A 23,778-nucleotide genomic window follows, 5' to 3' on the forward strand; every position below is an offset into this window, starting at 1 on the left:
TGCCACACATCAACATGAATCCACCACGGGCATACACGTGTTCCCCATCCTGATCCCCACCCCCCCCCCCCCCCCGCCCCCGCCACCCACCTCCCTCCCCGTACCACCCCTCCAGGTCATCCCAGTGGAAGAGTCTGAGCACAGGCAACAAAATGATGCTGATAAACTATTGTTCTGAGTGGGTAATATTGGCACGCTGTTACGCCATTTAAAATAATTTTCTATGTTGTTGATTAAATAATTTGTTATATATATGTAAGTATAGCTTATACCTTAGAAATGTACAACTGGAAAGGGTCTAGAAATTATCTGGTCCTTTCCTTTCATTTTACAGGTAAGGGGAGCTGATGCTTAAAGTAGGGCAGTAATTTATCCAAAGGCACACAGTCTTTGAGGACAGATCTGGTTCTAGGACCAAAACATTTTGAGTTTATATTCCCCCTTTCCCTTGGTAGTATGCTGAGGACAAAGAAGGAAAGACTTGATTCATTACCTCTTTTCCAAAGCTTTTAATAACCTAGGTGGGAGCCAGCAACATTAAGAGTATGTAATTCTGGGAACTGAGTTTTATAATGTGTTTTCCTCTTTTTTAGAACAACAATTTGTAATCTTTATACAATGCCACGAATTGGAGAGCCTGTCTGGCTTACAATGATGTCGGGGACTCCAGAAAAGAACCAGCTTTGCCATCGTTTCATGAAGGAGTTCACTTTTCTAATGGAAAATGCTTCAAAAAATCAGTATGGCCCTCGCTCTCTCCCATCCTCCCTTTCTTCCATCTATCCATCCATCTAGGCTATCTTAACTGTCTTAGCTGTTATTTATAATAAGTGAATATCTAGATTGTGATCAAGTTCAGTTACAAAAATGAAAGAGTTAATCATTGCCTTTGGAAGTTTTCATATTATTAATGATCAAGACAGAATTATAAAAGGTAATTAATATAATTAAAAGATATAGAAGAAGGCCAAAGAACCTGATGTTGAGAAACAGTAAAAATGTATTTGTGTATTAAAACTCCTGACATCTTACGGAACTGTGTGAGGCTTCTCATTTTTCATAATTATATCTATATATGCAGTTTCATTCTCTAGAAAACAACTTAAAAAATATATAGATAAGTGCCAGAATTCCAATAATAATGTTTTCAGTATGGTACTTTATCATATTGCTTTCTTCTAATCATTCATCAAATTCTTAGACTCTAGATGAGTAATTTAAATGTTTATATTCTCTAAACAAAGTTTTGTTAATACTTTCTTTCATTTTCCTTTTCAGTAATTGGGAAATGTATAGACCTACTGATTGATTCATAAACACTGAAAAGAATCCATAGTTTTTCAAATAAAATGGCATTTTTGTTTTTTAATTATGAGTCAAAATAGCTCCTTATGAATGCTATCTTTATTTTAAGGAGTTTTCTTTTAACTAGTACAACAAAAATTTATTAACTTTTGTTTTCATCTTGGTGATATACCTATCCTTTCCTCTATTCTTTCTTTTTTTTTTATGACGATTGGCCATATACCCTCTCTGCTTTATTCTGTCACTGCTTTTTGCTTGAGGTTTTATGAAAGCAGGTTAGAATCTGATAGGATGCATTTTGTTTTCAGATTCTTGCCAGCACTTATTACTGCAGTTTTGACCAATCATCTTGCCTGGGTTCCAACAGTCATGCCAAATGGACAACCACCTATAAAAATATTTTTAGAAAAACATTCCTCTCAGAGTGTGGACATGTTGGCAAAGACTCATCCATATAATCCACTTTGGGCACAACTGGGTATGTATTCTGAAAACCCTTACCTAATGCATTATACTTAGACTTTTGTGTAACTATCTGGAGTTATTTCATAGCAAAAATAAATAGAGAAAAATTAAGTGCTCTTTTTTCCCTTTCCTTTCTAAAGCACTTCTTCCTTGTTGTTACATGACTGCTAAATTGTCTTATCCCAATCTTATGTATAATATTCCTTATGGATAGAGACTTGCAACTGCAACAAAAGGAGCAGAATTTACTACTAACTTTGGAGTCTTCTGGATTTTTTGTATTTAGTACTTTGCCTAGAAAGAATGAATGAAAAAAGTTACCTGTGATCTCTAGAATAAATCTGGTTAACTGAGAAGCAGTCATGGAGTTTTCCATTGAACTATGTTTGTTTCTTTTGTTGAGTAAATTTTGAAAATGTTGCCGTTAGTGTTGCGCACCCCACTAAATAAATGGGTAACAGGAGAGAGGGTTTAACTGATGAGTTGACAGTCGTTAGGAAGGCAGTGTAGCCTGGAGCTTAAATTTAAGCATAGGCTGGGGAGTCAGGCATACCATGTTTGAACCACAGTTTCCCTGTTTATAAAGTAGGGATAATAAATAGTACAGGGAATTCCCTGGTGGTTTGGTGGTTAACATTCGGTGCTTTCACTGCCTCTGCCTGGGTTCAGTCCCTAGTTGGGGAACTGAGATCCCACAAGATGCATGGAGTGGCCAAAGATATATAAAATAAATATAAATAGTACATACTTAATAATGTGAAAAGGAAATGAAATAATATGAGTATAGTATTTAGGACAGTGACCGATAAATATATGTAGTTGCTGTTATCCTTGCTGTTACTCTGGTGCTATTTGGTGATGGAAGAAAAACTAGTGGAGAACATTTTGGTGACCTGGTAGAAACTTTAACTTCTCTTAGTTGTTAGGGTGCGTGAGCTTGCCAGGCAGATTGTCATGTGGCTTATTAATCATATAACCAATCAACCTCCCTCTCTCATTCCCACTCTGTTTCCTCCCTCCCTCCCTTTCCTTTCTTCTGCATAATTAAGGAATAATTGGCACACAACAAACACATGTATAAAGTATACAGTTTTGTAAGTTTTGATATATATGTCAAAATATATATGAAACCATCACCAAAATCATTATGGTGAACATATTCATCATTACAGATTTTCCTCATGCCCCTTGTAATCACTTCCTCCCTACTCTGCCTGTTCACTTTCCCTTGTACTCAGGCAGCCATTCATCTGCTTTCTACCAATCACTGTAGATTAGTTTGCATTTTCTAGAATTTATATAGATGGAATCAAACACTAAGTGTTTTTCTTCGGTCTGAATTCTTTCATTCAACATAATTATTTTGAGATTCACCTATATTATATGTATTACTAATTCATTCTTTTTAAATGCTAACTAGTATTTCATTGTATGAATATTTAATATATGTTTTTCCAAATCAAGTAATTCAGTAGTTTTTTTTTTAATTTGAACATTTCAAATCTGTTTTCAGTTTCACAGTCATTTATTGAATGCACAATATATCAAAGGCTCTGTACAAAGAGCATTGGAGGATATAAAGATGACTGTCTTTAAGAAATGACAGTCTTATACTGTAGGTAAAATATATATGGACAATGAGGATAATTCAGATAGGAGCTGTAAGAAGTTAAAAGTTTAGTGGGAGTTCAGTTACAGAAGCTAACTTTTGTCCCAGGGAAGATGCTTTGGGCTGACAGAGATACAGAGGGACGTGAAAGTACATAGCATGAGTAAAGCGGTCTAGGTTTTAAAGTGCTGAGGACATTCAGGGGTCCAGTTGAAGTAGTCCACTTTAACTTGGACTTTGGATGAATAAAGATGAGAAAAGGTAATTATCAGAAGATCAACTTGGAAAAGTAAAGTGGAACCAGTCATGAAAGACTCACCAAGCCAAAGCAGTTTCAATTTATTTGCTTGTTAGTGGAAACCTTGGGAGTAGTTTGAACAGTGGCATCGTGGTGCTAGAGCCAGTGTCTTAGCTAGAGGAGAAAATGTATCATGTTAATACAGTCTATATATTATTTGAGACCTGTTTATGTTCGTTCCTTTAAAAAGTATGAGATTCTTGTAAAAATAGAGGTTTTTCAAAAGTTGAATTAAATTCCACTCCCCCCTTTTTCGGAGAAGGCAATGACACCCCACTCCAGTACTCTTGCCTGGAAAATCCCATGGATGGAGGAGCTTGGTGGGCTACAGTCCATGGGGTCACTAAGAGTTGGACACGACTGAGCAACTTCCCTTTCACTTTTAACTTGCATGCACTGGAGAAGGAAATGGCAACCCACTCCAGTGTTCTTGCCTTGAGAATCCCAGGGATGGGGGAGCCTCGTGGGCTGCCATCTATGGTGTCACACAGAGTCGGACACGACTGAAGTGACTTAGGAGCCCCCCTTTTTAAATGTAATACCTGTTCATGTATAGTATCGATACAGAGGTGAAAATGAATCATAAAGCTGAACATGTTGCCCTTTGGGTCTGTCGTGAGTATCCAGCTCTCTGGGGAATGGAATGGAAAGGAAAATGGACTTTTAAAAACATGGAAGTTAATGTGAGGTCCTGAGTAGGACGGCAACAGTTGAGGTTCAGGAATATAATTTCAATCAAGGAAAGTTAAGTATGTGATGTGACTACTTCAGCTCTGCTCATTTTCACTTCTATTGTCTTCCTCTCCTTGGTCCTCAGCAGATGTGCTTTTGCACATAAGTACTTTAGTCAGTACTTGTCCACTCAGATGCTATACTCTGCAAGGGGACTGGCATGGAACATGTTCTTGGTAAATGTGACTTTCACAACTGACTGTTTGCTTGTGGTTTCAGCACCACAGCAGCTGCTTCAGGAGGAAGGTAGAAAGCCCCTCCATTCACCTTTCTTTTTGGTTAAGATCATTCATCTCATCCTACTCCTGAATAATCACTCACCTCTGAAGGAGCCAAAAGTAAAACCTGACCTACCCCTCATATAATAAGAGTAGGTTTCTGTTAATTGAAAATAGGGTGCTTAGCTGTATAAGTAGGAGATATGTCCATTAACTGATTTTTCTATTTCAGGAGACTTATATGGCGCTATTGGCTCCCCTGTACGGTTAGCAAGGACTGTGGTAGTTGGCAAACGACAAGACATGGTTCAGAGGCTGCTTTATTTTCTTACTTATTTCATAAGATGCTCTGAACTTCAAGAAACCCATCTTTTAGAAAATGGAGAAGATGAAGCCATTGTTATGCCAGGCACAGTAATTACTACCACTTTGGAGAAAGGAGAAATAGAAGAATCTGAATATGTGCTGATCACAATGCATAGAAACAAAAGCAGTTTGCTCTTTAAAGAGTCGGAAGAGACAAGGACTCCTAATTGTAACTGTAAATATTGCAGTCGTCCACTCCTTGGGCAAAATATGGAGAATGTTTCACGACAAGAGAGAGAAGATATTCAGAACAGCTCTAAGGAGCTGCTTGGAATTTCAAATGAGTGCCAGATGATTTCTCCGGACTGCCAAGAAGAAAATGCTCCCGATGTTAAACAGTACAGAGATAAGTCAAGAACTTGCCTTGATACCAAGTTAGAAACAGTTGTTTGCACAGGATCTGCTCCAGTAGACAGATGTGCATTGTCAAAGTCAGGCTTAGACCCAGCAGAGGAAACGTGGCAGAATGAGGAGTTGCTAGATTCAGGTTCTCACACAGGTAAAGTGTTGAGATCTGCAGGAATGGTTGTGGAAAAAAAACCTCCAGATAAGCTTGTGACAGCTGCATTTTCTTGTGAGGCAACCCAGACAAAGGTTACTTTCTTGATTGGGGATTCTATGTCACCTGACTCAGATACTGAACTCCGGAGTCAGGCAGTAGTGGATCAGATTACCAGGCATCACACCAAATCACCGAAAGAAGAAAGAGGGGCTGTTGATCAGCATCAAGAAGCTAAACAAACAACTAAATCTGAAGAGTCTGCTATACCGAACATAGTATCTGGAGAACCCTGTGAACTCCCTTGCTGGAATCATTCAGACCTAGAAAGCATGAGTTTATTTGATGAATATTTTAATGATGATTCAATTGAAACCAGGACTATTGATGATATTCCACTTAAAACAAGTACAGACAGTAAACAACACTGCTGTATGTTAGAGTTTTCAAAAAGGTTGTGTACAAAAAATAGCAAACCAAACAATGAATTTTGCAAATGTGTAGCAACAGTTCACCAAGATTCATGTAAAACCTGTTTTCCTCAACAAGACCAAAGAGATACACTCTCCATTCTTGTCCCCCATGGGGATAAAGAGAGTTCAGAGAAAAAAATTGCTGTGGGAGCTGAATGGGACATTCCAAGAAATGAAAGTTCAGATAGTGCCCTTGGGGACAGTGAAAGTGAAGATACAGGTCAAGATGTAGCCAGACAAGGAAACAGTTATTATGGAGGAGAGCAGGAGGATTGGGCAGAAGAAGATGAGATACCTTTTCCTGGGTGAGTATGCAGTTTTAACCTTTCATAGAACTTTTAAAAATATGTACAATTCTTTTGTTTAACTGGTATCTGAAAGTTGGTTGTAGCTAATATAAAAGAAGAGATCATTGTTCTGGACAAATTTTCTTTGATTATGATGTGCTCTTACAAGAAGAATTAAAGGCTAAGACTCATAGGTACTGTGGAAAAGCTTTGTGAAGATATTAGAGAAAAGTTATGTTTGTGTATGGGAGATTCGCTACTGTCTAGGAGTTTTCAAGCCATTTAGGATAGAATTATGCTCCTCAGAGAGAACCTGCTGAGCCTGGCAACTAGGGAGAGGTGATCACTGAGAGAAGGTAGGAAATAGCTGTTAGAAATCAGTTTGCAGATAAGAGGAAAGCACAGAACATATACTCTCGGTCAAGAATACAAGGAAGAGATTCATACCTGAGAAATGTTACACACCAAGCTTTGGGTTTGTAAATTATTTATACTTGGTCTTAGGTGATGGTTTCTGTAATTTGATTGTATTAAGGGTGTGTTACATATACACAAGGGATAGCCTTCCTAAAGTCTGTTGTGAAAGATTCATGTTCATCTCATTACAGTTGTCCATCAAACCCTTTTTGGATACGAAGGAGTGTTTTGTGTTCTCATTGAGCCCTTAAGCCAGTGTGGTTTTTTTTGTTTGTTTTTAGGCCAGTTTTTATTTAAGGATGATTTTACTTTCAGTATATTTTATAGAGAATGATGGTACTGGAAATGTGGATTAGTAGAGTCCAAATTTTTTTGTATGTTTGTAAAATATTTTCATTACTGAATAGATATGCCTTCTTTTGGAACTTTTCTCCCAGGTCGAAGTTAATTGAAGTGAGTGCTGTTCAGCCCAACATTGCCAACTTTGGGAGATCCTTGCTGGGTGGCTATTGCTCTTCTTATGTCCCTGACTTTGTTCTTCAAGGAATTGGGAATGATGAGAGGCTCCGTCAGTGTCTGGTGTCAGATTTGTCTCATGCTGTGCAGGTGAGTGACCTTCACTGCTCTTAAATTTGGACAAACTATTAACCAGTAGAACCCAGAGTTGCCTTTTATTGGTCACACTTCAGTGTATAATTGGAGAAGGAAATGGCAACCCACTCCAGTATTCTTGCCTGGAAAACTCCATGGACAGAGGAGCCTGGTGGTTGCAAAGAGTTGAACATGACTGAACACACACGGATGCACAGACAGAACACAATTGTTTTCTAAATCCATCACTTTATATGTGGTTACCTGTCATTGTGAAAATAAGTGAAAGGAATCTGTCAAATTAGAAATCTTAAAATACAGAAAATGCTATGTGTATTCTTAGGTGTTCATCACTAAGTTATTTATAACATCAAAATATTGCAAATGCATAAATGTGAATAGGATTAATTTTCATTTCTGGCTATAGTATTACAGTTGATTTTTTATATATTGTTGTTGTATCCTGACGCTTTGCTGAGCTCTTTTATTAGTTTTCATAGTTCTTTGTGTGGCTTCTTTGAGATTTTCTACGTCAGCTTCATTTTACCATCTTCCTTTCCAGTCTGCGATGCCTCTTTTTTCCCCTGGCCTGATGGTATAGCCTAGAGCGTTTAGTATAGTGTTGCATTGAAGTGCTGATGGTAGACATCTCTATCTTGTTCTTTTCCTTAGGGAAAAGACATCAAGCGTTTAATTATTAAGCATAATAATGTTAGCTGTTGGATTCTTATACGATGCTCTTTTATCTGCTGGATAAAGTTCGGTTCCTAGTGTTTTGAGTTTTCTGTGCCCTACCCCCTTAAATCATGACCTAGTGTGGGATTTTGTCAAATACTTTTGTGAATCTATTGAAATGATCATGTGGGTTTTTCTGTTAATGTGATAGATTACATTGACTGATTCTTAGATGTTAATCCAATCTTTGTATTCCTATTGGGAAAAATCCCATTTGGTCATGGTGTATAGAATTCATTTAGCCTATGAGTTGACTTTGTGTGTGGTGTAAGATAGTGGTCCAGTTTCATCCTTTTGCAATATGGCTGTTCAGTTTCTTAAGCACCATTTATTGAAGAAACTATTCTTGGGTCCTTAGTCCAATTAATTGAGCATATATACATGGGTTTATTTCTGTGCTCTTCAGTCTCTTATTGCTCAAATTAAAAAAAAAACAACTTTTCTTCCTTTTATTGTTATAAATAACATTGATACTGTTGCTGCATTTTATGAATTTAAGGTTATCTCTGTAGGCTAGATTCCCAGAAATGAAGATATTGACCAATTTTTAAATTTAGAACTATTTTCTTGTTCTTGTTGCATGTTTGGTATTTTCTTCTCCAAGGACAATGGTAGTTTGAACAGCAGTTTGTAATGTCCCTAAAACCTGTTCCCTTTAAAATATTGGGGTTCTCTCTCTTAAAAAAAAAAAAAGATATATGAAGAAAACTGATTAGTTTTGAGGAACGTATTTGTATCCAGCCTCAAATACTTCCAGGTCACAAATAGGAAATGTATTCTCAAGTTAGAATATGTTCCTCTTGGGTATAGGTTGTTTTTTCCAGAAGTTGATGGTTAAGGAAAGGACTGAAATTGACTAACTTGAAATTTTACCAGATTAGGACATTGCTTATGATAATCCATGAGTGAAAAGAAGCAGCTTCAGAATAAATCACTGGTACTGTCCCCTTGTTTCTTTAACAACTCCTAAAATGAATTTACACTGTTACACAGTGGAAATGACAAATAGAGTCAAGGGATTAGATCTCATAGATAGAGTGCTTGAAGAACTGTGTAACACTGTACAGGAGGTAGTGATCAAAACCATCCCCAGGAAGAAGAAATGCAAAAAGGTAAAATGGTTTTCTGAGGAGACCTTACAAATAGTTGAGAAAAGAATAAAAGCAAAAGGCAATGGAGAAGAGGAAAGATACATCCATCTGAACGCAGAATTTCCAAAGAATAGCAAGGAGAGATAAGAAAGCCTTCCTAAGTAAGTGACCAATGCAAATAGAGGAAAACAATAAAATGGGCAAGACTAGAGATCTCTTCAAAAAATTGATACCAAGGGAACATATCATGCAGAGATGGGCACACTAAAGGACAGAAATGGTATGGACCTAACAGAAGTGGATGATATTAAGAAGAGGTGGCAAGAACTATACAAAAAAGATCTTAATCACTCAGCTAAGCACGATTTTGTGATCACTCACCTAGAGCCAGGCATCCTGAACTGTGAATTCAGGTTGTCCTTAGGAAGCATCACTATGAACAAAGCTAGTGGAGGTAATGGAATTTCAGCTGAGCTATATGAAATCCTAAAAGATGATGCTGTGAAAGTGATGTACTCAATATGCCAGCAAATTAGGAAAACTCAGCAGTGGCCACGGGACTGGAAAAGGTTAGTTTTCATTGCAGTTCCAAAGAAGAGAAAGTGCAAGTTACTCAGTCAGTCTTGTCTGACTCTTTGCAACCCCATTGACTATATAGTCCATGGAATTCTCCAGGCCAGAATACTGGAGTAGGTAGCCTTTCCCTTCTTCTTCCCAATCCAGGATCAAACCCAGGTCTCCCACATTGCAGGCGGATTCTTTACCAGCTGAGCAACTAGGGAAGCCCAACCCAAAGAAAGGCAATGACAAAGAACGTTGAAATTACCACACAATTGCACTCATCTCACACGCTAGCAAAGTAATGCTCAAAATTCTCCAAGGTAGACTTCAACACTATGTGAACTGAGAACTTCCAGATGTTCAAACTGGATTTAGAAAAGGCAAAGGAACCAGAGATCAAATTGCTACCATCTGTTGGATCATAGAAAAAGCAAGAGAATTCAGAAAATCATCTGCTTCATTGACTATGCTGAAGCCTTTGACTGTGTAGATCATAACAAACAGAGGAAAATTCTTAGAGATGAGAATACAAGACCACCTGGCCTGCCTCCTGTGAAACCCATATACAGGTCAAAAAGCAGCAGTTAGAACTGGACATGGAACAACTGACAGGTTCCAAGTTGAGAAAGGAATACATCAAGGCTGTATATTGTCACCTTGCTTATTTAATTCTAAGCAGAGTACATCATGTAAACTGCCAGACTGGATGAAGCACAAGCTAGAAACAGGATTGCCGGGAGAAATATCAGTAACCTCAGATATGCAGATGACACCACCCTTATGGCAGAAAGTGAAGAGGAACTAAAGAGCATCTTGATTAAAGTGAAAGAGGAGAGTGAATAAGCTGGCTTTATTAAAACTCAGCATTCAGAAAACTAAGATCATGGCATCTGGTCCCATCACTTCATGGCAAATAGATGGGGAAACAAAGGAAACTGTAACAGTCTTTATTTTTATTTTTTTGGACTCCAAACTTACTGCAGATAGTGACTGCAGCCATGAAATTAAAAGACAGTTGCTCCTTTTAAGAAAAATGATGACAAACCTAGACAGCATATTCAAAAGCAGAGACATTACTTTACTGACAAAGGTCCGTATAGTCAAAGCTATGGTTTTTCTAGTAGTCTAGTATGGATGTGAGAATTGGACCATAAAGAAAGCTGAGCACTAAAGAATGATGCTTTTAAATTGTGGTATTGGAGAAGACTCTTGAGAAGAGTCCCTTGGACTTCAAGGAGATGAAACTCGTTTATCCTAAAGGAAATCAGTCCCGAATATTCAACGGAGGAACTGATGCTGAAGCTGAAACTCCAGTACTTTGGCCACCTGATGTGAAGAACTGACTCATTGTAAAAGACCATGATGCTGGGAAAGATTGAAAGCAGCAGTAGAAGCAGATGACAGAGGATGAGTTGGTTGGATGGCATCACCATGAGTTTGTGCAAGCTACAGGAGTTGGTGATGGATAGGGGAGCCTGGTGTGCCGCACGCAGTCTGTGGGGTGGCAGAGTCAGACACGACTCAGCGATTGAACTGAACTGTAAATGAGTTTGATTTGGATCAGTTGTAGTCTCAGACTTGGGTTTTAGGCCCATCTTTCTTGGGAAACTGGGCTTCCCTATTGGCTCAGAGGGTAAAGAATCTGCCTGCAGTGCGGGAGACCCGGGTTCGATCCTGGGGTCAGGATGATCCCCTGGAGAAGGGCATGGCAACCCATTCCAGTGTTCTTGCCTGGAGAATTCCATGACAGAGGAGCCTGTAGAGTCCATGGGGTTGCAAAGAGTTGGACATGACTGAGAAACTAACACTTCTTGGGAAACTACTGATGTGGGCTTATTTTCCTTTATCTTACCAAAAAAAATAGCTTTTAAAATCTTAGCCATGTGACTTTTGATTGAGGAGCTATAAAGTGAATTTCTAAAGTGGTTTTTAAGCTTTTTAAAAAGAGATATGTTTATTTCATAGCTGTTTCCTCATTACCTGTTTAGGCATTTCCTTGTGAGGATAGTAGATGGACTTCCATTGTAATTCTCATCTCCTGAAAATGCCCTCTGCGTTTGCAAGAAGTATCTTCCTTTAACAGCTTGTTTTCCACTTAAATTATTTAATTCTATTTCCCACCATATTTTTCTTTTATAAGAACAAAAATAGTTAACATTGAATATATATTCACTCTTTTCTTGTTTCTTAAAAATGTAAGATTTACCTTACCTCTTTACATGTATATACCATTTCCAAAATTATGTTTCGGTATTGAAGTTGATGAAAAGTATTATATCCTTGGTAAGAGGTGAATAAGAAATATTTAACTACCATTTATAAAAACAAATATAGAATTTAGAGTTCCATGGGAAGTCTTCACAGTGTTAGCTTTCCAGCCTCCTCCTTTGTATTCTTTTGTTTCCCACTTCTCAGTATCATTTTCCACAAATTTGGTTACATGCATCTACTTCTCTTTTTGAGTCTTTTCATGGTATTCCCCTTTATAGAATTATTCCATAATCCTCTTCCATTTTTCGTTCGGAATGCTATTCATGTTTCAGTGACGTATCCTTGTGCTCCTTCTACTGTGTAACTCCCAGTCATACAGAACCCACTGTTGCCCTCCTCTGGTACCCCAGCACTTGGTGACTGTTTGTTACACAAGTATTTTCATAGCTGCATATGTATTTCTTTTTATCTCCCTCATAGGACTGTGAGCTCCCTTCTCTTTGTTTCCTTAGCATCAAGCAAAAAACTTTATTCTGGACCAGGAGATATCCCTCGGTGGGGTGGGTGCCAAACTTGGATTTTTCCTGGAGTAAACTTGTTGTATTCTTGCTATGAAATTTTAGTAACAGTGAAAGTGAGAAAGGAGAAAGGCCATTGGGTTTAAGTATTTCAGGTTGTAGTTTATATTTCAGTCTTACTGCCAGTATGTTAATTCATATGGCCAATGGTGAAGAAAGCCTTACCTTTCTGAATACAAAAAGATGTATTGAGCATCTCTTATTTATGGTGGTATTATGTACTTAATTCTTTGTGGGTAAACCATGGGAACCCAAGGGCACAGGCATATGCCTGTGGTTCTTTTATCCATATATGTGAGCTAAAAATGTTTTTCTATTTCTTAAATTTTCTTATTAAAATATCATTTAGGTGAATGCTTCTGATTCAAATTTAAGCAGTATAAAGATTACAAAGCAAAAAGTGAAGATTCTCTATACTCTTAATATTTTGTATTTCTTCACAGAAAACTTTATAATAAACAGTTTGATTTGAGTATTTTCTTTTTTCTATACATTTTCATTTAGATAAAGATCTGAATTTTTAAGAGCATAACTGGGATATAGTATGTGCGTGTGCATGCACATGCTCAGTCGTGTCTGATTCTTTGCAACTCCATTGTAGCCCAACAGGCTCCTCTGTCTGTGGAATTTTCCAGGCAGGAATATTGGAGTGGGTTGCCCTTTTCTCTTCCAGGGGATCTTCCCGACCTAGGGATTAAACCCTCATCTCTTGTGTCTCCTACCTTGCTTGGCAGGTGGATTCTTTACTGCTATACTACCTGGGAAGCTGCGGGTAGTGACTTTTCTCCCACCCATTTAACCAAGTATCCTGAGAAACATGTTCGTATATGTTGATTTGTCTCCTTTTTAACTGCTGTATCTATACTCTGGATATATATTTTTGTAAAATAGAAAAGCCTAGCACATATAGCCAGGAAGAGATAATCAAGAGATAGTCTCTGAGGTGCTCAAAGAAATTAATGCCTGACTGGATGGGATAGTTAGCACAGAACCTTATCATTGACCTTTCATATGAATTTATTTCCTTCCTATTTTTAAAATATTTAGCTCTTTCGAAGTAAAAGCATTTTCTTTCAGTTGCCTGGCACATAGTTGGCACTTAGTAAATCTGTTGAATGAATGATCAAAATACTGGTAAAATTAAAGTTCTGGATTAAAGGATACAAAATTCTGGTAATGAATGTATTATCATTTCTATAAGATATCTCAGGGTATTTGTTATTGAGCTACTTTCTTCACCGTCAAGGATTCTTTGGCTGTAACTCTCAGAAGTTTCATATTTCTCTGTTTTGTTTTTGTCTAGTACCTCTTCCTTGTGCATCCCATTAACATTATCTTTGAAAACTTTTCTTTTTTTAAGGTGATTTATTTTTCTTTTTCCTTTTTTCCCAGCATCCAGTATTGGATGAACCAATAGCAGAAGCTGTCTGTATTATAGCAGATATGGATAAATGGACTGTTCAAGTGGCCAGTAGCCAGAGACGAATGACAGATAATAAATTGGGAAAGGAAGTGTTGGTTTCCAGTCTTGTTTCCAATCTGCTTCATTCCACTCTTCAGCTTTATAAACATAACCTGTCTCCAAATTTTGTAAGTATGTATAAGGCTTGAATTAACTGTGGACACTGTGATAGCTAACTTAACCCTATTGTTATTCATGTGCCTACACTGAATACTACTGTTATCTTCATTATTATTTTCCTGAAAGAAGGTGTTATGGACTCAATGTTTGTATTCCTCTAAAATCAACATGTTGAAGCCATACTCTGCAATGTGATGGCCTTTGAGAAATAATTAGGGTTAGATTAGGTTATGAGAGTGGGACTCTCATTATGCGATTAGTGGCCTTATAAGAAGAGGAAGAGAGCGATTCCATTTGCTCTACCGTGTGAGGACACAGGGAGAAGGGAGCCATCTGCTAGCCAGGAAGAGAGTTTCACTAAAACTCAGCCATGCAGGCACCCTGATCTCAGACTCCCAGTTTCCAGAGCTGTGAGAAGATAATTATCTGTTATTTAAGCCATTGAGTCTGTGGTACTTTGTTGTTACAACTCAAACTAAGACAGAAAGGGGTATGTACATGTACTTGTCTATATAGTCTATATGATTTCTGCAGTACCTGGTTTAGTATTATGTGAAGTAATGACATGTAACAAGCCCTAAGCTCTGTGCAGAATGCCAGTGCATTGTGTAGCCTCATTTTCATATTAGGACTTTGGATGATTGTTTTTTTTTTTTTTTTTTTAATTTTTAAATTAAATATTTCTTTATTTATTTGGCTGTGCCAAGTCTTAGTTGCAGTATTTGGGATTTAGTTCCCTGACCAGGGATTGAACCCAGGGCCCCTGTACTGGGAGTGTGGAGTCTTAGCCACTGAACCACCAGGGAAGTCCCTGGATGATCCTTTTTTATAACACTGGTAACCTTTTTCTGAAGATGCCATTTCGAAGATTTGAAGATTCTTTCCTTTTTTGGTTAGGAGAACTGTAATACAGCATAGTTAAAGACCTTTGTAGATCAACAAGACAAAAGCTATATATGATAGACCTAGAGCTGGCATTACACTCAGTAATTAAAGACTAATAAAAGTTTTACCCTTAAGAACAGGGAGAAGATGTGGTTGTTCACCTTCACCACTTTTTTTCAACATAGTATTGGAAAGTCATAACCAGAGCAGTTAGGCAAGAAAAGAAGCAAAAGGTATCCTAATTGGAAAAAAAGAAATAAAACTATCTTTGTTTGCAGATATGATCTTATACATAGGAAACTAAGATTCCACCAAAAAACCCTGATAGAGTTAATAAATGAATTTAGCAAAGATGTAAGATAAATTCAGCATGCAAAGATAGTTGCATTCACATATGCTAGGAATGAACAGTCTTGAAGAAGAAATGAAGAAAGCAATTACAGTAGCATTAAAAGAATAAATTACTTAGGAGTATATTTCACCAAGGAGGCAAAAGACTTCTACATTGAAAACTACAAAACATCTCTGATAGAAATTAAAGATGTAAATAAGTGAAAGTCATTTCACATTGTTTGGAAGACTTAGTATTATTAACATGATAGCACTAAGAATGAAGCTGGGGGACTTACTCCTCCTAATTTTAAAACTTTATATAAAGGGACAGTAATCAAAATAGTGTGGTAGTATCATAAGGACAGACATATAGACCAATTGATTATAGTATCCCCCAAATAAACCCTAACATATATGGTCAATCAATTTTTGACAAGGAAGCCAAGACTATTCAAAGGGGAAAGGAGTCTTTGCAGCAAATCCTACTGAGAAAACTGGATTTGTGCGTGTCCCTAGAGAAAGGAAAGGCTATCCACTCCAGTATTTTGGCCTAGAGAAAACTGGATATCCACATGCAAAAGAATGAAGTTGAACCGTTACTTTATTCCATTAACAAAAATGGACTTTAACTTAAATCTAAACTTAAAAAAAAAAAAAAAACTAAATTTAAATATTAAACCATAAAACTCTCTAAAGAAAATATAGGGTATAATCTTCATGATACTGGAGTTAGCAGTGATTCCTTGGACGTGGCATCAAAAGGACAGACAGTAAAGGAAAAGTAGATAAATTGGGACTTTATTGAGCTAAAAACTTTTGTGTATCAACAGAGGGAAAAGACAACTGACAGGACAGGAGAAAATATTTACTAATCATACATCTGAAAAGAGATTGATATCCAGAATACATAGAGAACTCCTACAACTCAGCAAAGAAACAACTCAAAAAGTAGGCAAAGGACCTGAGTAGACACTTCTCTAAAGAAAAAACACAAATAGCCAATAAACACATGAGAAGATATTCAACATCCATCAGTTATTAGGAAAGTGAAAATCAAAATCACATTGAGATACCATTTCACACCCATAAGGATGGTTTTAATCAAATAAACCCCCAAAATAACAAATATTGAATACAGAGAAATCAGAACCGTTATGCATTGCTGGTGGGAATGTAAAATGGTGTGGCTGGTGTGGAAACAGTTTGGCAGTTCCTCAAAAAGTTTAACATTGTATTAAATGTCATGTGGTCCTTCTGTATTTATAATCAAAATAAATGAAAGCAGGGACTGAACAGTTGTTCCCTGTTTTTCACAGCAGTATTACTTGCAATAGACAAAATTGGAAACAACTCATGTCCACCAGTAAATGATGTGTAATACATAGAATGGAATATTTCAGCTATAAAGAGGAAGAAAATTCTGATACATGATACAGCAGGGTTGGAATGTTATGCTAAGTGAAATAAGCAAAATACAAAAGGACAGATATTGTGTGGTCCCAGTTACATAAGTTGTCTGGAATATGGATGTTCATAGAAACAGAATAGATAGGTTACTAGGAGTTGGGGGAAGGAGGGCATAAAGGGTTATTGTATACTGGGTGTAGAGTTTCCATTTGGGATAATGAAAAGGTTCTGGAAGTGGATAGTGATGATGGTGTACAACATTGTGAATATACTTAATAACATTGAATTGTGTGCCTAACAGTAGATAATATGGTAAGTTTTTGTGTATGAATCCTATTATTAACATATGTTTTATAGATATTTTCTTTTTCACATAAGGCATTTTCAGTCTACATGAGCATTATATTAATACTACCAAAAATACACCACAAAAGAATATGTGCCAAGAAATCTATTCAGTTTTTGTTTCTGAAGAAAAAGAAAATGTGTTTTTATTAGGAGTTTTAACAGCAGCCAGTTTTCATACGAGAGAAATATTCTGCAAGAATTTAGTATTTTAGCACCTACACTTCATGCTTTTTCCTCATATATATATATATATATATATATATATATATCAACAATTCACATAAAAAGACACTTGCTTTAGTGACTTGTGCAAGTTAATTGACAAGAAACAAAATGTTTATGTTTTAGTTTTTAATATTCCAGCCTAGAAACATTTCTTCTAGTGAGGCCTATAGAGCATTCTCTATGAGCTGCTGGAAATTTTTTTCTTTTGCTTTCCATAGGAGAATGCAGCCTTTTAATGTAAATACATTTGAAGTATATTACTTTATAAGAGTGTTATAGTTATCAAATTTGGAATAAAAACTTATTTTTCAAACTTCTGGATATGGATGGTGGTGATAAGTTGCATAACCTTTTGAATGTACTTAATGCCTCTCAGTTGTATAAAGTAGTTAAAATGGTAACTCATATGTAAAATGGTTAACTTGATATTGTATGTAATTCACCACATTAAAAAATAGCTCTGTAGAATCTAAATCTTTGATACAAGCTAGTGAGTTTACACTCCTTTAGCTAAAATTGCATGCTTTAAAAATATGCTCCAAATTTTAGATTATGTTGGAATGGCTAAGTAGAATTGTCAAAGTATAATGTTTTGGAATTTGCCATTACTTTGTGTTGTGCGTTTTCTGACCTCATTCTTGGTTCCCTCCTAACTGCAGTGTGTAATGCATCTTGAAGATCGGTTACAGGAGCTGTACTTCAAGAGCAAAATGCTGTCTGAGTACCTGAGGGGGCAGATGCGTGTTCATGTCAAGGAGCTAGGAGTGGTTCTAGGGTACGTTCCTGATTTCTTCTCTGGCTTTGCTTTTTTTTCATTGCACTGTCTTTATTTAGGCAAGGAACATTCATCAAAATTGCCTTTTTCTTTTTAAATTGTTGTGTTGTTAGAACCTGTACAGTATTATCATCTGGATTGCTCTCTACAATATAAAAACAGAACCTTGTCTTGGACTGATGTGAAAGGCACTGTCCCTGGGCAGTTCACTAGACTGAGAATATAGTTTAATAGAAATGAATTAAAATATAAATTTTGGCATTAGAAAAATTGAATATTCATTTTTATTTATTAAATATATTATAAACTCATCATTCCCAGCATTTGCCCTGTCATCCAGATGAACTGATTGAGGAAGTAATGGCCTTCTGTGGATGGTGATATATTATCTACATATTTATTGCTCCTTCTCCACTTTTTATATATTATGTCTTAATACTCTGCAATTATTCCTGGGAAGAAGCCAGTTATGTAAAATGCTAACTGAAGGACAAAGAGGAATTTGGCGGGAGTCATGGTATAGCCCCTTTCATTATGTTCTGTGGTCACTTTCCCTGTGTTCTATGGCCACTTTTCGTGTGTGTGTGTGTGCATGCACAGGTACATGAATTATTTCTTGAAATGCTGGTTGAATAAATTAAAACAAGCTAGAACTTTTGTCTAGTTTTAGCTTTTATGAAGGGAGAAACAGCTAATATTGAGTTACTACTGTATGTCTGAAACCAGATTAAATTCTTTCATTAATGTTATTCCTTAGCATCCAGATTGGAAATGATTCTCTGTGTGTGAAGCTTTTTATTTTTTAAAAGTTTAAACTAATTTTTAAGGTAATGTATATACAGTGTACATGCATTTTGGCATAAAGTGAAAAGTAAGTTGTATCATCTTTTCCACAATTTCTGTTTTCATCCAAACACAGTTAATGAATTGTTTCTTATAGAATTTTTAAATGTGTAGGGTTAAAAATGCAAATTAGTTTATACTCTGTTTGTCATTGTGCTACTTGCCTTTTAATGAATCTTGAATGTTTGTTCATTTAAGCACATACCGCACATACTGGTCTATATCATTTTTAAAGGCTATATTGCATTCCATTGTATGGTGTTTAGATTATTTTCAGTAGTTTGCTATTACAGATCAGTGCTGGAATCAGTATAATTCTTTAAAGTATATAGGATACATTATTTGAAGTAGAATTTTTTAATTAAAGGACATGTGTATTAAATTGTTGATAGATGTTGGTATTTATTTTGACAAGCAGTAGTAAATTCTATTCAGAAAGTACCAGAATAAATTCCCACAAACAGTGGGAAGCACACTCTTCCTACTACTTTTATTACCAAACTTTTTAATTTTTGCTAAGCTACTTGCTGAAAAATGAAAGCTGATTTTATTCAGATTTATTCTCTAACCATGAGTGAGTCTGCATAACTTATTTTGATATTTATTGGCCAGTTTTCTTTTCCTGTACATTATTTGTGGTAGATTGTATTTTTAAGAGGCTTCCATTACTTCTTTCCAGTGAATCTTACTATAGAAACATTTGTATCCAGAACAATAGGGCTGCATACTATCATTCTGTTATTATATAGTATTTCTTAGACATCATCACTTGCCCTGATGCATGGCCCATCAGCAGATCACTGAGATGGTTTTCTACATTTAAGACTTCGTTTCTGTTGCATTTCAGAGGTTTCCTTTTTAAAAAAATCTTTGGTTATGGTTTTTACTTACGGAAAAATTTCTTATTTTCATTATCTTGAGCTTTCTTCCCCTTTTCATTTTGGCCATGGTGGCCAATGTCCTTGATTGGAGATGTGTAGTGATCTTACAGGTAGCAGTCTTTTGCCTGTAGGACTTAGGTACTGGGTATAGAAAACCTGAACTGAGATTTTTTTTTTAATTTCAGGATTGAATCCAGTGATCTTCCTCTCTTGGCTGCTGTAGCGAGCACTCACTCCCCATATGTTGCTCAGATACTACTTTAACATAAAGGCTGTTGGAAGTTAACTTCAGTGAAAAGTTAAGTAGAAACCAAGGAAGCAGTCACAACATGCATTTATGGCAATTTTTTTTCTCTGTCAGACTTTCATCTGAATGAGTCAGTCACCTTGGTATTCTGTATTGCTGTGCATATCATGTCACCGGATGACTTTTTCATTTTAATTGGACTTTTGGATGGTGGTAGATTTTTAACCAAGTGAAACTAAAAAGAGCGTTTTGGGGAAAAGCATTTGAAGATGCCACATTGTAACTTAGAAGTTTCTATAAAATGAGTAACATTGAAGAATTTGATTATGATCACTACAGTCTTGCCACAGCTCATAAGTAGCAACAGGTATCTCACTAAATGGCCCAGAAATAGTCATTTCACTAGTTTTCTTTGTTTCTAAGGTACAGAGATCTATAGAGTTGTGATTATTTGGTTTTGTTTGTTTGTTTTTCAATTCAAAATACCTAATTTCTAAGTATTTCTCAATATTTTAAACAACTTTTAATTAAAATAAACTCAGAATAAAGTGTATAAATTTGTGTTATGTTATCCACCCAAGTGTACATATGTATCTATTTTTTAAAAAACCAGAGGTAGAAATACAAGATTGGTAAACATGCCTTTTTAAAGATATATTTTCAACTAGTAGTAATTGTATATAGTGTTGAAATATTATTTTCTGGTGATTTTTCTGTTTCACACACCCTAAACTATAAGTAAAGCCAATCTTTTTTTAAGGTTGAGGAATGTAGATTCCCAAAATAAGAATTCTACTTTATACTATTTGTTTTGTTTATAAGTATAAGCTAATTCTTATAAATGTTAATATTTACATATTTGCATCTAATTTAATAAATTAAAATTGGGATTAAAAATTGCACCAAAGCATTGGCAGAAATAATACTATTTTCTTTAAAAGTGCTCAGGTAGCCGAGGCCCTTGGTTTTCGGTATCAAGCCCTTCTTGAACCCATAGGAACTGAATATTTGTTCACTGCTTCATAATATTCAATTTACACTAACAAAACTCATTAATTCTTAAAATTTTCTTTTCTCTAATAGCTCCTCCCTTTCCAATAGCTAATATTTTTTCAAAGATTTCAACTTTTCAGTTGTAACTGTTTTTGTATATACTGGGGAGGGTTGTTTGTGAGAAAGGCTAATATGGAACCAAACTCTTGTAAGTAATGTAAATAGAAAGATGGGTAGATAAAGTTTTCAATATGCTCTACTACCTCAGTTTACTTGAAATACTACATTATATTAATAGTTTATCCTTTACTTATCTAGTCTAAGATGCTCTTAATGTAAGAAGTGAAACTGGTTTCTGCTTTCATGAACTATTTTCATCATAATCAGCTGATTAGCTTAAAACTGAAAACCACTTGCTTATTCTGTTACTAAGTATCTTTTGTGTATAATGCATCCATTCTTGCTATTTAAATTTTCAGTAATTAAGGAAATTTCTGTGGTTTATTTAGTTTCTGACCTCAAATTTATAGCATTGGGTCACATTTTACCTTGTTCTCATCTCCAGCTAGACTGAGATGAAATGGTTATTTTAATGGAATGTAAACCTGAAGTTGGTGTGCCTGCAGGCAGTTTGGCCCCTGTATCCTCTCAGCTGCTTTAGTGCCTGAGTCTCCCATGGGTGACTTGCTGTCAAAGAGTGTTTGTGGATATATTTTCATTGGCATAGTTTTTTTTAGTCTATTCATTAAAGAAATTCTCTGATCTGTTGTTTGGAATTTTATGAATCAGTCTCTTTTTCTGAATTCAGAATATGGAAAAGATCGTATGTGGGCCACTTATATTTTTTCTCATCATAGTTCAGGATGCATAGCAGGTAGATAATGTCTTGTTTTTGTGTCTTATTTTTTAAATTAATCATCAAACTATTCACAGTCCTGTCTATTTGAAATCTGTAATAAATTACCATTTTGGAAATCTGGTTTTCAACAAATGGATGGCTCATGCTACTGTAATTCTTAAAACTAAGCTTCGTATAGAATCATTAATCCTGTAAGGATTCCTGAGTTCTACAATTTACCATCCTGTAATTTTTGCTCAGTTTGTTATAGTTATTCTTTCATTACACAAAGCCCAAGGAATGAACTGCTACTTCTTTGAAGTATGGTCATTATGATGAATGTGAAAAGAATTTTGGCCTTTTCAAAACAATTTTTCAACTTCTTATGGTACAGACAGATATGTAGTACACATTTTAAAAACCTGTTTGTTGCAGTAGGAAATGAAAAAGGAATCTTTTACATTATAGATTTAAAACTAATTTTTCCTGTATATAAACTAATTGTTTTGATTTTAAATATTCCTGGTTTCTATTAATGTGTCTTAATTTTGAGTTTGAAAATGTTAAGTGCAATAAACATAGTAGCACAGATTTCATTTTGTTGCAGTTGGCATACACTGGGGATGATCACTTAAAAAAAAAACAGATTTTACACAATGCCTACTTCTGCTAGATGTCTTATGAGATTGTTTTGCTTTCTCTAAGTTATTTAGATGGTGGGAGATGTAAAATGTAAATACGTGTTTCTTGTTCTGTATACATTTCTCAAATGTACGCCTGTATTATAATAACCTCCCAGTTCTAGGGGATATTTGTGCAATAAATACACATGTCAATTTGATGGATGATGTTGGTCTTTTTTTCACATTTAATAAGGTATATGTAACATTGTGGACTCTGTTGCCAGCCCATCTGGATTCTTTTCCCAAGTGTGACACCTATAGGCAGGGACCTTGTTCATAATGTCCTCTAAGTTTGTCCTTCTCTAATCCAAAATTTCTGTATTGGTCATTTAGTTGAATCTGCTTTATGAGGTGGTAAGAATCAAGTGAAATAATGAATATCAAGAATTAATCTCAATGCTTGACGGCACACTCCAAATGCTCAGTAATGTTGGTATGTTGCTAGGTGGAAGAGGGTATGGCAACCCACTCCAGTATCCTTGCCTGGAGAATCCCCATGGACAGAGGAGCCTGGTGGGGTTGCAAAGAGTCGGACATGACTGAAGTGGCTTTGTGCACACACAGCATGGTTGCTAGGTAATCTGTCCAGCCTTTCCTGTACAGCCCCTACCTGTTTTATTGTGGGCAGAATTTAACATACATTCTTTTGAGTTAAAATATAGTAACCAAAAAATATGATATATTCTTATATTTAACCTAATCTTCCTGATGACGAATTGGAAACAACTTTTGGAATTGACGAATTGGAAACAATGAATTGGAAACAATTGCTTTTATGAAAGCAACTGAAAATTATTTAAAATCTAGAAGCCATGTAAACCTGGGGAATCTTCCTGACCCAGGGATTGAACCCAGGTCTCCGCAGGCAGATGCTTTAACCTCTGAGCCACCAGGGAAGCCCAATTCAAATTACTACTTAAAGTCCTATCTCAGACCAGAATGCTTCCAACTAGGATGTGGTGACAAATGCGTTGTAAAGCTATCTGAGATTTCTTTTTGTTTGTCTTTGCCATTGTAGGAGGTAGGGGTGGGATGGCAAGTGGAATCAAACATGAGCTGAAGGTGCACTGGGGGCTGGGGAATTGTAACTCTGAGTGAGAAGGATTTAGGCAGATAGAAAAGAGGGAAGTTGGAGAGTGTAGTGCTTCCTGTTGCTTTATAGTTCAGACTGTGGACTTGACTCTGTTTGTTCTAAACTTCCCTAAAGAAAGAAAATACTGGCAATCCCAAAAGATTTTTTCAAAGATTTTTGAAGTTTTAAAAGAAATTTTAAACAGATTTTTAAGTAGATGAAATTTCTAT

The 23,778-nt window shown here is 36.0% G+C and overlaps 1 protein-coding gene across 2 annotated transcripts in view; it reads left to right on the forward strand.

Moving 5' to 3' along the window:
• FNIP1 (folliculin interacting protein 1) overlaps positions 1–22,634 on the forward strand; it is a 121,661-nt gene extending 99,027 nt beyond the window's left edge. For both annotated transcript variants that reach the window (XM_024995051.2, XM_024995052.2), the window contains 7 exons: positions 594–740; positions 1,614–1,783; positions 4,860–6,270; positions 7,107–7,275; positions 13,829–14,026; positions 17,876–17,991; positions 19,901–22,634. In XM_024995051.2, the coding sequence (XP_024850819.1) occupies positions 594–740; positions 1,614–1,783; positions 4,860–6,270; positions 7,107–7,275; positions 13,829–14,026; positions 17,876–17,991; positions 19,901–19,979 (2,290 nt within the window). In that variant the 3' untranslated portion in view covers positions 19,980–22,634. The remainder of the gene's footprint in view (positions 1–593; positions 741–1,613; positions 1,784–4,859; positions 6,271–7,106; positions 7,276–13,828; positions 14,027–17,875; positions 17,992–19,900) is intronic.
• Positions 22,635–23,778: the final 1,144 nt, after the last annotated feature.

This window comes from Bos taurus, chromosome 7 (assembly GCF_002263795.3).
Source record: "Bos taurus isolate L1 Dominette 01449 registration number 42190680 breed Hereford chromosome 7, ARS-UCD2.0, whole genome shotgun sequence".
Lineage (NCBI taxonomy): Eukaryota > Metazoa > Chordata > Mammalia > Artiodactyla > Bovidae > Bos > Bos taurus.